A 16,751-nucleotide genomic window follows, 5' to 3' on the forward strand; every position below is an offset into this window, starting at 1 on the left:
TTTTTGGATACCCGTAAAGATCAAGTCGAGTAAAGATCATCTTAAAATTCAAGAGGATTCTTCTAGTGCACAACCCTAGATATTGTCATGAACATATCTTACACTATTCAGTTTAAGTAAAAGACTAAATACAGTAGAACCTCTATAAATTAATACTCGGTAAATTAACAATCTCTATAAATTAATAAATATCTCCGGTCCCAAATTGGGACAAGTGTAATTTTGGACACTATTCGATAATATAATAAAATAATATTTTTTTGAAATTGTTTTTGAAATTTTTTTGAAATTTTTGTAAATATAATTTGTAAATTTAAATATATGTATATATCTACACATTAATTTTTATTAGAGTTCATTTTTAATATTTTTACTATATAAAAATCTTTGAGTGCTATCTTCAAAACATGATAATTGTTATTTTCATTGTAACTGATTTTATAAAAATATTAGTTATAAAGATTAAATCTTATTTTTAATATTTTTTTACCAAATTAGGAAAGTCTTTCTATAAATTAATAATTCTTAATTTATCGATAAATTAAAACCTTTATAAATTAATAAAATTTCATGGTCCCGACTTTATTAATTTATAGAGGTTTTACTGTAGTACACCCCTATTCGATTTTACATATGTCAAATTTAGTAAAATAAAATTATGAATAAATGTACGTGGTTAGACAATATATTTTAGACTATAAAATAGAGTAATTTCAAATACAATATGGTTTTTGTCTTACGTATCATTCTATTTTATATTTTGAAAAATATCGCAAACGTAAAAAAACTTTAAATATATACTAATTATATCTTCAACTCTATTTTAGAATGTGATATATTCGAATTGAGGAATATTTATTTTATAATAAATTTAAAAGAAAAAAGTAGAGTAGTATTGAGATGCCCATAAAAGAATGAACAGTTAAATTGAATCAATGATCTGAAACTACGTGTTTGCACATAACGTCATTACCTCAAAACGGATACTGAAATCAACACGCGCTAGAAAAAAGGGTTCAAAAGAAGGACACTACAACTACAAATAAGAGAAAAAAGAAGACATGAAACAAGTTCATAAGTTGGCAAGACCATCATATATATACAACATGCACTATGTTTTTTTTCTACATTGTTCATAAAGATTCAAATCTAGTCTGAAATATAGTTAATTACTGGCCCCTTAGAAATCATAGTCAACCTCAATATGTAATCACCACTATATGTATATTTCCCAAGTCATCATCTGAACAAAATTGATATCATACGGCCACGGGTAACCAGCGGTTGAGTCGTTTTGGGGGGCGCGTTTAGAATCTTTGATTCTCTTGAAACATTGTTTCTCTAGATCTCTGAAATAGTTAATGTTGAAACACTTGGCGTAAATCATAGTGTTTGAGCCGAGGTCGGGATTGTTATCAAGAATGGTGTTTAAGCCACTTTCCGTTTAATTAGTCTTGTTCTCAAGAAGCTGGAGATGACGTAGTTCAAGCATGCTTTCACCAAAACTAGTGCATGATCATCGTTAACGTTTTCGCCAGAACGCATGTCACCAAAGAAATTTAGCATTATTGTATTTATCCGTGGACAAAAATGGCCAATAAGTTTAAAATTTAGCTATATCCATGAGTGTGAGACCTAGAGCTCTCTTAAGAATCAGTAGTTTTGCGACTGCATTCACAAGTCTTTTGAGCAACATTGGAAGTCCAAGTCTTCTTAGACTACTTGATTAGACAATATAAGTTGCTAAAACTTAAACTAGGAAAACAAAATTCTTCATAGTATGACTGATCAACTTACAAGCATATATATGATATTTGTTCGGTCCATAAAGTATAATAACAGATGTAATCTCATTATAAAACTCAGCCGAGCATCATCAAGGTACCCACTGAGGAAAAAACCATCGCATCGTTTTCACAACTTATAATTACGCACTCAAATCTTAAAACTTTAAAGGAAATAAGGACTTTGAAACTATACCAAATACCAAGATAGAGAGAAGAGGGTACATGATCGAGTTCATAAGTTGACAAGACCAACAAAACCAACTTGTGTTCAGAGAGACTCAATACCTAGTCCGAGATAGCACCTTGAGAAATCATATTCGAAAATTAATGTCGTCACCGACTACCGCTGTATATATTGTTCAAGTCATCGTCTCAATCAGAATCGACAAAAGTCATATGAAATGGGTAATCATTTACTCTCTTACTAAGATTCCGGAGGTGGCGTAGAGCGCGCACGCCAACGGGCTCGTAACATCTGTTGTTTATTTTCAATGTCTTTAGCTGTGGGCAAGCGTGGCCTATAGCTTTCAAATCCAGTATTAAACATAAGCGTGCTGAGACCTCAATGGTTTCAAGCAATGGAAGTTTTGCCACTGCGTTCACAATTCCTGTGCTTGTCGTACTACGTTGACAGGTCATTCCTAGTCCAAGACTTCTCAGATTCCTTGATCTGCAAATAATTGTGTGTCGAATTAAATCATAAACTAAAAAGAAGAACAATAATTAATTAGAAATTTTATCATACACTAATCATCTCAGAAGCATGTAAAATTAAGAAGAGCAAAGAAATGCGTTTGTTTTTTGATTGGGAAGATCAACTAGTACATGACTCAAAATATCAAAATCAAATGAAGCTTTAAGCAAGTCTATACTAAGCGTTACTACATAAGCTGATAAATATTTGTATGCTAAAACCTAACTTCTTGTTTTCATTAACCATGAAAAAGGACAAGTTATTAATTAAGTATGACAATAACGGTGTGAAACAAAAGAAGACTCGATTGAACAATGTGAGAACTAATCAATGACTATTAAAACAGCGTCATATATATCAAGTCACTTCAAAATAAAATTGAAATCTTTTTGACTCTTCAAACATTAAAAGAATATATCTAGTAAAAGGGGGAAAAAAAAGCATCATAAGTGGAGATTGAGAGTTGTAAAGGATAGAGAGAAGATAGGTACCTATGGGCGATGTAGCCGAGGAGATCATCGTCGACGAAGTTCCCAGTGTAGATTTCGACCAAACCACCTTGGCTGCGATCAACGGCGTGACGGCACATGAGCTTTCCATTGTTTCTTAGCTTCCTAGTTACGATTTAACGCCATGAGGAAGGCATGAACAATGTGAGAACTTAGGACTATGATAACATTAGAAATCGAAATTTTTTTTGACTCGTAAAAACGTTAGAAAGACATGAATCCATAGCAGATCCAGTAAAAGGGAAAAACAAAAGATAGATAACCTATCGGCGGTGATGTAGCGGAGGAGAACATCGTTGATGAAGGTCCCAGTGTTGATTTCGACCAAACCACCCTGGCTGGGATCATCGGCGTGACGGCAAATGGTAGGTAAGTCGAGATTTACATGGTTTCCATGGTTTGTCATGTCGATTTTACGCCACATGAAAGGGTCTTTACAGACCTGTCGCCATGGTCTGCACACTTTCTGAGCGTTGTCCAGTATCTCAGCCACGCTTAGACGGAGCAGGATCGATGACATCAACTCCGAAGGAAGCTCCGCCCAGTTTCTTGGCTCTTCTTTCATCAGCGGACGCTTGAGAATAGACAACGGCGTGGAGAAGGAGGAAGACATTGAGAAAATAGGTTTGTCAAATCAGTGAAATAAGAAGTGAAGTGTTGTGTTTCGGAACCTTTCGGCTTCCGTCTCTAGTTCAAAAATTAGGTTTACGCAGTATTATGTGTATGTGGTACAGTTCAGGCCACGTATAATTACTTGGTAGGTGAAGGAAGACTCAAGCAAGGCCACACGCACATGTAGTGAATAATAATCACGCGCTCATAAAACACCTGCCACCACACCACTTATACTAGGACTGAACACTAGCAAGGGCGGACCTACGGTCACATGAACAGGGTCAGATGACCCCCATAAAATATAAAAATTAAAAATGTTACTATATACTCGTTGTTGATTTTGGTAGAGTTGGTTAACAATCACGTAATTGACTCTTGTAATGTGAGTTCAAATCTATGTTGAAGCAATGATATATTTCTTTTTCTTGTTTTGTTTATGTTATATATATGTCACCATTACTTTTCTTATTAACTTTTATATACTTTTCAGTTACTTCATAATATTATTATATAGTTTTCATCAAACAAAAAGTTTACTATATAGTATGACTCTCTAAAAAAAAATTTCTAGATCCGTTATTGGACACTAGTATCCTTTATTCGTATTCAATCCGCTGCTCATATTCAACTCGAGTATTCAACCGTTTAGGGTTGGGTAAAGAGTATTACAATTTCGTTATCTGCGAATAAAGAGAACTTGAAATTAAAAGTTTAAGAATGATATTAGAATATGAAACTATAAGTTTTTAGTTTTAAAAGTTGTAAGTGCATCATTATGGGTCTCAAAATAGGTTCTCAAATAATATAATAAGAGATTATTTAATTTAAATTTTGTTTGTTCTAAAAAAACCAACCAATCAGATTAGGACATATAGTGAGAGAGAAATCTGGGAGTGTCTTTGAATATCTGGGTAGAGATCTTGTGACTCTCTCTTGTTAACTTTTTCTTATTTTTTTATTTTTTATTAGTTTGACACTGGTGAATGACTACTAGAAATGGTCTAATTATAAATTTTTGAAACTATATATATATTATATATATATATATATAGATATTTTATGAGGTGATAATATTGATTAAATTTAGAAGAAGGATATGTTGTCAAATACAACTTAAGCAGGTGGAAAACAAAGATATCTCTCGATTATAAAACTCAAAAAAAATAACCACATATCCAAAGACATTAAACAAAACCACATGAAAAACTACTAAATAGGGAATTTAAACCCGAGAAAAAGATGAACCCTTAAACTAAAACAAAGCTTAATCATTACATAACACATTAGATTCAAGAAGCAAAAAAACTCTTCTCTTAAACCACTTGTAGATGAAATATACTAGGTATGTCCACGACCAATCCGAAGCTAACATCAACTTCTATCGTGATGATAGCCAATTTCTAGAATATAGAACTATGATAAGGATATATGGAAATAAATTTGTTTATGAATTATCATCAAATGTGCGTGTAAAGATAAAATATTGGATATCTTGCAAGTCACCTTTTTAATAGGATATCTAATTTTCTGGATACTAGCTCGTAGAAATCGAGTCGAGTAAAAGATCATCTTAAGATTCAAGAGGATCTGTCTAGTGCACAACCCAAGATATTGTCATGACCAAACATATATTACACTCCATTCGATTTAAGTAAAAGACTAAATAGCATAGCTCTATCTGATTATACATATGTCAAATTTAATAAAATAAAATAATGAATAAATATAGGTGGTTAGCTAGACACATCTCCAAAATATTCTTCTATATTTTATACTAGAAGATAGAGTAATTTCAAAATATAGTAAAGTTTTTCTCTTATGTATCATTTTATTTTATTTTTTGAAAAAATATTGCAATTCTAGAGAAACTTTATATAGACTAATTTTATCTTCAACTTTATTTTAGAATGTGATATATTTCAATTGAGATGCCCATAAACAGTTAATTTGAATGAATGATATGAAACTATGTTTTTGCACATAACCTCAAAACGGATACTGAAATCAACACGCACTAAAAAAGGTTATGGACACTACAACTACGGCGGATAAGAGAGGAAAAAAAAAAAGACATGAAACAAGTTCATAAGTTGGCAAGACCATCATATATATACAACGTGTTTTCTGCATTGTTCATAAAGATTCAAATCTAGTCTCAAATATAGTTACTGGCACCTTAGAAATCATAGTCAACCTCAATATGTCATCACCACCGTATATTTTTCCCAAGTCATCATCTGAATCAAAATTAACAAAATTGATATCATATGGGTAACCAGCGGTTGAGTCGTTTTGGGGGCGTTTAGAATCTTTGATTCTCTTGAAATTCTCTTGAAACATTGTTTCTCTAGATCTCTGAAAAAGTTAATGTTGAAACACTTGCGTAAATATCATAGTGTTCCAGGTCGGATAGTTATCAAGAATGGCGTTTAAGCCACTTTCCGGTAGTCTTGTCCTCAAGAAGCTGGAGATGGCGTCGTTCAAGCATGCTTTCACCAAAACTAGTGCATGACATCATTAACGTTTTAGCATCATTGTATTTAGCCGTGGACAAAAATGGCCAATAAGTTCAAAATTTAGCTACATCATGAGTGTGAGACCTAGAGCTCTCTTAAGCACCAGTAATTTTGCGACTGCATTCATCACAAGTTTTTTGAGAAACATTGGAAGTCCAAGGCTTCTTAGACTACTTTGATTAGACAAATAATTAGCTAAACCCTAAACTAGGAAAACAAAATTCTTCATAGTATGACTGATCAACTTAGAAGAATAATTCTTTATGATATATTTGTTCAGTCCATAAAGTATAATAAATAGATGTAATCTCATAATAAAAATCAGCCGAGCATCATTAAGGTACCCACTTAAGAAAACACCATGGCATCGTTTTCGCAACTTATAACTACGCACTCAAATCCTAAAAGTTTAAATGAAATAAAGTACCAAATACCAAGATAGAGAGAAGAGGGGACATGATCGAGTTTCATAAGTTGACAAGACCAACAAAACCAACTTGTGTTCTGAGAGATTCAATACCTGTCATCATCATCTGATTCAGAATCATAATTGAAAATAGTGATATCATTTGGGTAATCAGCGGTTGAGTCGTCCGGGCGTCTGAACTCTTTGATCCTCTCCGAACATTGTTTCTTAAGATTTCCGACAAGGTTAATGTTGAAACATGAATGGCGTTCAAGCCATTGTCAGTTAATCTGTCCCCAAGAAGCTGGAGGTGGCGTAGTTCGGGCATGCTTTCAGCGATTGCTAGGGAATAATCATCATCATCACATTTGATGCGAGAGGGTATGTAGCCTGACAACCCTGAGCAGTTTAGCTTCAATGTCTTTAGCCGAGGGCAAGCATGACCTATGGCTTTTAAATTCAGTCTAATCCCTGAGTGTGAGAGCTCTAAGGTTTCAAGGAATGGAAGTTTTGCGATTGCCTTCAAAAATCCTTTTTTTGTCATACGTGAATAGTACATTCGAAGTCCAAGACTTCTCAGATTCCTTGACCTGCAAATTAAAATAAAATACAAATTCTCAAATAAAAACTAAGAAGCTAGAACTCATAAACTTGTAATTAGAAATTCTCAAAGTACTGTAAACAACTCATAAACATGTAAAATAAGAAGAGCAATGAATGACTACACGCTTGTTACGAGAATTGCGTTTGGGATGGCAATCACAGGTCTTAAAAAATGAAACTCTAGCGATGCTTTAAGCAAGTCTATGATAAGATTTCTATAAGTATAAGCTGATGATATTTAATTTATATATGCTATAATAACCAAACTACTAAATTTACATTATCCATGACAAAGGATAAGTAATTAATTAAGTATGATGAGAGTAATTAACGGAGTGATACAAAACAAGACTCAAACAATGTGAGAAAAAAGGACTATAATATAAATTTAGCCCTAATTCCCACAAGAGAAAAAAGAAGGAACAAACACATTTCGGATAATTCTTATTAGTCCAAACATATATACTCGATCATTTTATGTCTAACTATTCACAGACAGAGTGAAATCAAGTAAAAGCCATATATTTTTTCTCTAGATGTCCATGAAACCATTTAAACTAAGCGTGCTTGAGAGCGTAAGGGATAGAGAGGAGAACCTATCGGCGATGTAGTTGATGAGGTCACTGGTCACAAAAACATCAAGGTTTATCTCCAGCAAGCCGCCCTGGCTGAGATTTACAGCATGACGACACAAGATATCGAAATCCAAGTCGCCCATTCTGCGGTTTCCCAGGTCTAGCATATTGATCTTCCGCCACGTCGATGCGTCGCCACCATGTGCAGACCTTCTGACCGTTTTCGAGTATCTCAATAGCACCAAGTCGGAGTAGGATCGATTCCGTCAACTCCGACGGAAGATCCATCGAGTTTGTTGGCTCTCTTTCGTCTTATGTCATCAGCGGAGGCACCGACGACGTCGAGGAGGAGACAGACATTCTCTTCTTTGTCTTAGGATAAGAATGTAAATGCGGATGAGGCAATATTAAAGTGCAGAAAGTAAAGAACACAAGAACTTTATTAACGAGGTTCGGTTTTTCCTACTCCCCGGGACCTAGTCCAGATTTCGATTCCACTAGAACAAGAAAGCAAATACAACCTATTCGCAAACGCGTAAATTAAGCACAAGCCTCTTAATTCACCGCTCCGTTCTATAATATGAAATCTTAAGGATAATTCTCTACCCTTAACTAGACTAATACCAAGCCTAGATTCAAACCAAGATAACCTAACCTTGGGCTAAACTCCCCCTGAGTCTAGACTTCAGATCTTCAACTCTCTTGAGCAACCTTCACACACACGTCACACCGACGAACAAAGAAGCTTGAACAACACAAGCACCAAACCGCGAAACTAAGCCGCACACCAACAGAAAGCTCCCTAGAATTCTAACCTTTATGTCTCAGCTCTCTTGCTTCTCTAGGACGTGCCCAACACCTCCTTATATACCCATCAACACTTCCTAATCATCATAGAAGAAGATTTCCAAATCTCATAAGAAAAAAGACTTTTTCCTTTTTGCTATTTTCCTTTTCCTTGTAAAACTCCAATTTACTCAACCAAAGAAATAGTAGTTTTCCTCTTCAATATATCCTCAAACCGTCCTTCAATATTGTCTTCTCAAACCTTCTAGAAACTTCTCACACACATAAAACACCAACAATCTTGTATCACGTCTTGAATCACACAGACACTACTTCAGCCATTCAATACATCTTCATTCTCCCCCTTTTTGACTATGCTTGTGAACTCATCAGTTCAAACACCTAAACAACATCACCAGACACATCTTCATTCTGCCCCTGAATGAGTCACAACATGGTCAAAACTAACTGGAAAATTCTCCCCGCTTTGCAATACGCGGTTGATAGCCTAGTACACCACCTCCATAGAACTCATCTTTTCTAACCCAAATCTTGTTGCGCCTTAGACCTCCATGATTGACTCCTTGAATGAATCTGAAACAATTCCTCTTAAGATGTCCTTGAACTCCACAATGATAACATGTAGGACCATGAAACCTTACATCAAAAGCATTCTCCATGCGACTCCTCTCTCTCAACAATCTGAAACATCTTGGCCTAATATGCCCAACAACACCACAATGATGACAAACAGGTCGAAATACTTGTCTAGGTGCATTCTGCAATTCAGGAAGTTTAGTACCACGTTCTTTCACAAATATCGTCTCTGAAGCAGCCTCTGTAGCAGTCTCTGAAGTACGCTTTGAAGCAGACGTGATTTTTCCACTTGAAACAAACACTGGATCCGATTTTGAAACTTTTCCTTCATATCCAAGACCACACTTATCTGTCTTGCCAATACTTAGAATATGATCCAGCTTCTTTGTACCATTATTAAGCATCCTCAAATTCTTTTGAGTTTCTTCAAGCTGCACTTTAGCTTGTAATGCTTCTTCGCCCTTCTCTGTTGCATGTTTCTCTGCTTCAACGACTGTAGCCTCTAACACGAGCTTCTCCTTAATCAAAACTGAATTATCCTCAACTACCTTAAGCCAATGTGCATACAACTTCTCATAACTCTTACCAAGTTCTTCATAGCTCATATCCTCTGAATCACTATCACTCTCAGACTCATGCTCTGTTGCAGTTGCAGGTTTTGCTGCAGATTCAGAAGCAGTTGCAGACACTGTTGCAGACGCTGATTCAGAACTATCTTCAAAAGTTGTAAACGCCACAAAATTCTTCAGATCTTCTTCTTCATCTGAATCAGTTTCAGAATCACTAGTAACAACATTCATAGCCTTCTTCTTATGCTTTTGTAGATTAGCACAATCAGACCGTACATGACCATATCCTTTGCATTCAAAACATTGAACATTCTTTGATAAAGTCTTCATCTCTTCACCCATTCTACTTTTCTTCTCTTCGCCCTTACGCTTCAGAAATTTAGCAAATTGTCTTGATAACATGGCCATTGAATCTTCACAAGATGATACCTTAAGAGCTACTCCAATGTCAACTTCCTTCTTTATTGCTTCCTTAACTTCATCATCTTTCTTCTTAACTCCTTCAGCTTCATATGCTTTGCTTAATTCGAAAGCTTTAAGAATCCCAACAAACTCATCAAAAGCCATCTCATCTAAATTATGAGCTTCTTCAACTGCAGAAATTTTTGACTCAAATTTTGCAGGCAACGATCGCTTCAGCTTCTTCACAAGCTTTTTGTCTTTGTACTGCTTTCCAAGAGCAAAAGCCTCATTAGATATATCACATAACTTAGCACTGAACTCAGCCACAGTTTCTTTTTCTTCCATCCTTAGATTCTCAAATTGTGAAGCCAACATATCCAACTTAGTTCTCTTGACACTTGAAGTACCCTCAAACATATTCTCCAATGACTTCCACGCTTTCTGAGCTGATACACATTGAGAGATTAACTTGAAGTGGCTTGAATCAATAGCATTGTAAATCGCTGTCTTGGCTGTCGAATTGCAACTTGATAGCTTTTTCTCTGCAGCAGTCCACTTATCTCTTGGCTTAAGACACTCAACTCCTTTATCATCCACGAATTTAGGGGGCTCCCAACCAAGCTCAATCGAATTCCAACAATCCTCATCAAGGTTACTAATAAACGCTTGCATACGAACCTTCCAATATCCATAATTAGATGAATCAAGCAACGGTGGTCTTGTCATAGACGTGCCTTCTCTGTATGAAGTCATCACAACTGATTCAAAGCTCTTCCTTACTTCCTGAACTACCCTCACCCTTGATCTACCCGAAACAAGACTGAATCTCTATCGAGAACCCGCTCTGATACCACTTGTAAATGCGGATGAGGCAATATTAAAGTGCAGAAAGTAAAGAACACAAGAACTTTGTTAACGAGGTTCGGTTTTTCCTACTCCCCGGGACCTAGTCCAGATTTCGATTCCACTAGAACAAGAAAGCAAATACAACCTATTCGCAAACGCGTAAATTAAGCACAAGCCTCTTAATTCACCGCTCCGTTCTATAACATGAAATCTTAAGGATAATTCTCTACCCTTAACTAGACTAATACCAAGCCTAGATTCAAACCAAGATAACCTAACCTTGGGCTAAACTCCCCCTGAGTCTAGACTTCAGATCTTCAACTCTCTTGAGCAACCTTCACACACACGTCACACCGACGAACAAAGAAGCTTGAACAACACAAGCACCAAACCGCGAAACTAAGCCGCACACCAACAGAAAGCTCCCTAGAATTCTAACCTTTATGTCTCAGCTCTCTTGCTTCTCTAGGACGTGCCCAACACCTCCTTATATACCCATCAACACTTCCTAATCATCATAGAAGAAGATTTCCAAATCTCATAAGAAAAAAGACTTTTTCCTTTTTGCTATTTTCCTTTTCCTTGTAAAACTCCAATTTACTCAACCAAAGAAATAGTAGTTTTCCTCTTCAATATATCCTCAAACCGTCCTTCAATATTGTCTTCTCAAACCTTCTAGAAACTTCTCACACACATAAAACACCAACAATCTTGTATCACGTCTTGAATCACACAGACACTACTTCAGCCATTCAATACATCTTCAAAGAAGTGAAGTGTAGTGTTTCGGACTTTTAGGACATCATTAGGGCATCTCCAATGGTCCTATATTTTTGCCTCTATAATAGAGGAACTATATAATAGAGGTGGATTTTACTCCAATAGTACTCTATTTTCACCTCTAAAATAGATATTGCTATTTTTCCTCTATTTATAGAGAAACTCTATTTTTTTTTTTTTACAAATGTTCCTTTATAAATAGAGGAATGTCTATTTTAGAAGTGAGAATAGAGGACCATTGGAGTAAAACTCACCTCTATTATAGAGTTCCTCTATTATAAAGGAAAATATAGGGAAAACCATTGGAGATGGTCTTAGTAAGGGTTGTTCACAACTAATATATTAAAATATTAAAAAATAATAAAAAAAATGAGGAAAGAGAGTTAGAATCATTCTAGCCGGAGCAATCTGAGAACATAGCTGAGCAATTCATATGACACTTGGCATTATATTATTGGTCAAATTCTTATTTTATAATTTATTTATTTATTCAATAAATCATTTTCTGCAAAAACATTAAAAATAATATTTATGAAGTACTCATATGAACACTCACCGGTAACGATGGTCTTACGGCGCTGGTCTCTAAATGAAAATTAGGTCTACGTAGTATTATGTGTATGTGGTACCATTCATGCCACGTATATTAATTAGACTCAATACTTGATAGGTGAAGGAACACTCACGCGCTTATTATGCTTGCTTTGATTTTCTAGTTACGCAGCCTAAGCAAATTCACGCACTCATAAGACGCTTGCCACCATACCACTGATATTGTCATAAACAAACATATATTACAGTAAAACCTCTACAAATTAATAATGTTAGAAATAAGAAATTTTATTAATTTATAATGATATTAATTTATCTATAAATTAATAATTATTGTTTTATAATGTAAATTAATAATTATTAATTTATAGATATATTTTTAATAGTTTAACTTTTAAAAATTATGAATTGAGACAATTTTAACATAGACTTTCGGATGTTCTAAATTATATGGTATTGGAATTGAATTTATAATAATTAGAAAACATTATTAACAATAAATTACAAATACAATAGACAAAGTCATTTATACACATGACATACATAAATTTAAATTTATGAATAATAATATCAATTGTTGTATTTTAATAGTCAATCAAACTATCAAAATGTAAATAATGGTTATCTAGAAATTGAAAGTTTTTTACAAAATGTAGCTATCTTTATGACATGTTACAAAATATTTTATATCATTATAGTTTGAAAATAAAACATAACAATTATTTTATAAATATGAGATTTAGGAGAAACATACATTATTATATCAACACATGTATATATATGTATGTAAATTTTCATGATTCTTAATTTTTTATGATATTATTGGGACCATATTTTACATTAGGATTTCAGAAATATTATTATCTTATCGAATTTTGTTATTTTTTATACTGGTCCGACTTGGGACTAGCAAAATTTATTAATTTATAGTGTTTATTAATTTATAGAGGTTTTACTGTATCTATATTAACATTTTTGAAGTACATTTTGGTTTATGCTCTTTAAGTTTTACTTATTTAATTTTTTTACAACATTAACCCTTAAAACAATTCTATAAATAACATTGCAGAGAAACTCAAATACTAAACTTTCTTAAACTGACCAATATTTGTTATATTTATTGGCATAAAATCTTAACAACATCTATACATTCCGATTTTTCCAAAAACAACTCTATCCATTAAAGTTTTAACCTATTAAATCTCCAAAACTATTTTTATGGATGCTAGAATCTCTCAAATTTAAATGATATAAAACAGATTTTCTATAACAAAAGTTTACAATCTCCATAATTATATTAACATTAATAAATTTTCTAAACTGAAAATCCAATTATAAAATGTCATATTAAATATGTTGAAACCCCCATGTAATTTGGTTTATTTTTTTATTTTTTGAGGTATTACCAAAAAATTAAAATTCTATTAATTATCATAAACTATATATATTGACATGGAAAAATTATAAATTATAAAAATATGCTAATTTGGTAAAAAAAATTAACATAATTAAACTTGATAAAAAAGTTATTTTGATTAATTTTTTTTACGCAAAAACTTATTTTGATTTTGGTGAGACGGGTTGGCATTAATCCCATATAGGGAGTTAAGTGGAATTGTTTTTTTTTTAAACACTTTTAGATGTGTACTAGAAGATAAATGTATTACTAGACTATACATATACCACACGGGTTAAAACCTTGAAAACACTACAAAAATCCTATACTTTGAATACTTATATCAAATACCTATAAAATTTTAAACTTTTAAAATTAATAAAACAATAATAAAATGATAAATAAATACAATATAAATTTTAAATAAAAATATTGTCTCGCGGTATACCGCGGATTAAATCCTAATATTTTCCACTAGACTCGACTCGATTTTAGTAGGAAATCGAAAAAAATCGTGGAATAGACTCGTTTCTATTTTAGTAAATTATAATTGGATTTGATTTTGTTAATGCTTTATCATCAGTTTTAATGTTGTATCATATATTTTACAACACATCATTAGATACATATCCTATGATAAGATTCCCAAACGTAGAGAATATAGTTCATAAATAAAAACGTAAGAACGTCCCACAGTGGTAAAGTTTTCATAATGAGATTCTTAGCTACTAAAATATCTTATTTTAGTTTTAGTTTTCCTACCTAATTAAATTTTAAATAATAATTAGGTCCAACAAAGACACAGTTCTTCCTCTCTCATCTTAATTATTTATTTTATTTTATTTTATTTATGAGAATCTCTTACTAAAGATGCTCTAAGTTGCTAGCTTAATAATTAAATAGCCAAAGTGTATTCATCGCAGATCTAGTAAAAGAAAGAAAAGAAGACAAGATAAAGTGAAGTTTGGTTATAAGACGTGATCAACAAAAATAAAATGAACGATTATAAGTAAACAAAATGTTTCCCTAATCACGAGAAAATGAACAAACATATTTCGTATATTTCTTTCTCTCTCATCAAAATATAAACCAACACATTTTGTGTCTAAAAGCCATCAAATTCTCTAAATAAAACATGATATTTGGAGATTTCCATGAAACAGTTCAAATGTACAGTCATAAGGGATAGAGAGAAGAGAAATTGTCAATATGGATTTCGACCAAACCACCCAGGCGGCTACGATCAACGGTATTAGATAAGGAGTCAAGCCTCCCATGGTTTCTGTTCGAGGCCAAATAATTATATTATATTTTATTCTATTTTAGAGTGAGATATATAGAAGACTAAGTTGAAGACGATTTTATTCTATTATAGAGTTTAAAAGAAAAAAATAGAGTAGGATTTTTAGATGTCTTTATATAAATGAATAGTTTAATTGAATATAATGAATGATATGTAAAATACTAAGCTTTATTGCACACTATTTGAAAACGAACACTGAAGCCTTCAAACAAGTTCTAAATAAGGACACTGCAATTACGAACGTAGAGAAAAAAGAACGAGTTCATAAGTTGGATATATAGTCAAACTTTTGTTGGTACAATCACACATTCAGAGTATAAAAGTTTAAGAAAACAAGGAATTTGAAACAACCAAATATAGTACCAAGAGAAAGAGGAAACATGAACAAGTTCATAAGTTGATAAGACCAACAAAAGCAACTTGTGTTCAAAGAGATCTAATACCTAGTCAAATAGGCAGAAGTCGTATAAGACCTCAATGCGTTCATATACATCGTCATAATTGACAAAAATGATATCAAAAGGGTAATCAGCGGTTGAGTCATTCGGGCGTCTGAACTCTTTTACCCTCTCCAAACATTGCTTCTCAAGATTTCCGACCATGTTAATGTTGAAACACTTGCGTAGATCAAGGTGTTCCAAGAGAGGACAACCGTCAAGAATGGCGTTCAAGCCACTAGCAGTTAATCTGTCCCCAAGAAGCTGGAGGTGGCGTAGTTCAGGCATGCTTTCAGCGATTGCTAGTGCATACTCATCATCACAGTCGATGCCAAAGGTCCCGTAATTTAACTCATCTAACCCAAGTGAATCTGACCCTGAGGAGTTTAGCTTCAATGTCTTTAGTTGTGGGCAAGCGTGGCCTATTGCTTTCAAATTCAGTTTAAGCGTTGGGTGTGAGACCTCAAGGGTTTCAAGCAATGGAATTTTTTCGATTGCGTTCACAAGTCCTTTGTTCGATATAGATGTATGGTGATGGTACATTCGAAATCCAAGTCCAAGACTTCTCAGATTACTTGATCTGCAAATAATTGTGTGTCGATTTAAATCATTAACTAAAAATAACAATAACGATTATAAATTCTCAAAGTACTAATCAACGTAGAAAGCATGTAAAATAACAAGAGCAAAGAGTGATGTGTTATACGAGCGTTTGGGACGACTATTATATGGCTCGAAAACTGAAATTCTAGTGATGCTTTAAGAAGAACTATGATTAAGAGTAACTATTTTGTGTAGGGGATAGAGAGAGTGTAACAAAACAAGACTCGAACAATGTAAGAAAAAGGACATTTTGTGTCTAACTATTCACATACACTGAAATCAAATAAAAGCCGTATATATTTCTCTAAACTTAGCGCATACTTGAAAGTGTAAGGGATAGAGAGAAGAGAACCTATCGGCAATGTAGGTGAGGAGAGAATCGGTGGCGAAGTTCTCAATGTAGATCTCCAGCAAGCCGCCCTGGCTGAGATCAACAGCTTGACGGCACAAAACATCAAATATCAAGTTGCCCGGTCCGCGATTTCCCAGGTCACGCATATCGATTTTACACCACATCGATGGGTCTTTACAGATGCGTCGCCACGATGTGCAGACCTTCTGAGCGTTTTCAAGTATCTCAATAGCACCAAGTCGGAGCAGGATCGAAGACGTCAACTCCGACGGAAGATCCGTCCAGTTTCTTGGTTCTTCTCTGTCTTTTATTACGATAACTACACTTTAGATTTGGATAATGCTATGCTTATGTTAATCCTTATCTCTCTACTTCTCTTAGTCCTTATCACATTACGATTCTAGCTCTATCTTCTACGAACAT

At 33.8% G+C, this 16,751-nt stretch overlaps 2 protein-coding genes and 1 pseudogene across 2 annotated transcripts; all 3 read right to left on the bottom strand.

Moving 5' to 3' along the window:
• LOC104787624 (putative F-box/LRR-repeat protein 21) lies at nucleotides 1,874-3,661 on the bottom strand. Its single transcript, XM_010513230.2, has 3 exons — nucleotides 3,254-3,661; nucleotides 2,973-3,095; nucleotides 1,874-2,457 (listed from the first exon to the last, which is right to left on the bottom strand). Exons 1-3 carry the CDS (start codon nucleotides 3,601-3,603, stop codon nucleotides 2,160-2,162), a joined length of 771 nt encoding a protein of 256 aa, XP_010511532.1. The 5' UTR covers nucleotides 3,604-3,661; the 3' UTR covers nucleotides 1,874-2,159.
• LOC109132920 lies at nucleotides 6,589-7,993 on the bottom strand (annotated as a pseudogene).
• LOC104789603 (putative F-box protein At4g05475) lies at nucleotides 15,380-16,751 on the bottom strand. Its single transcript, XM_010515276.1, has 3 exons — nucleotides 16,720-16,751; nucleotides 16,329-16,652; nucleotides 15,380-15,953 (listed from the first exon to the last, which is right to left on the bottom strand). Exons 1-3 carry the CDS (start codon nucleotides 16,749-16,751, stop codon nucleotides 15,380-15,382), a joined length of 930 nt encoding a protein of 309 aa, XP_010513578.1.

The sequence above is a fragment of the Camelina sativa genome, chromosome 5 (genome assembly GCF_000633955.1).
Source record: "Camelina sativa cultivar DH55 chromosome 5, Cs, whole genome shotgun sequence".
NCBI classification, from domain to species: Eukaryota; Viridiplantae; Streptophyta; class Magnoliopsida; order Brassicales; family Brassicaceae; genus Camelina; species Camelina sativa.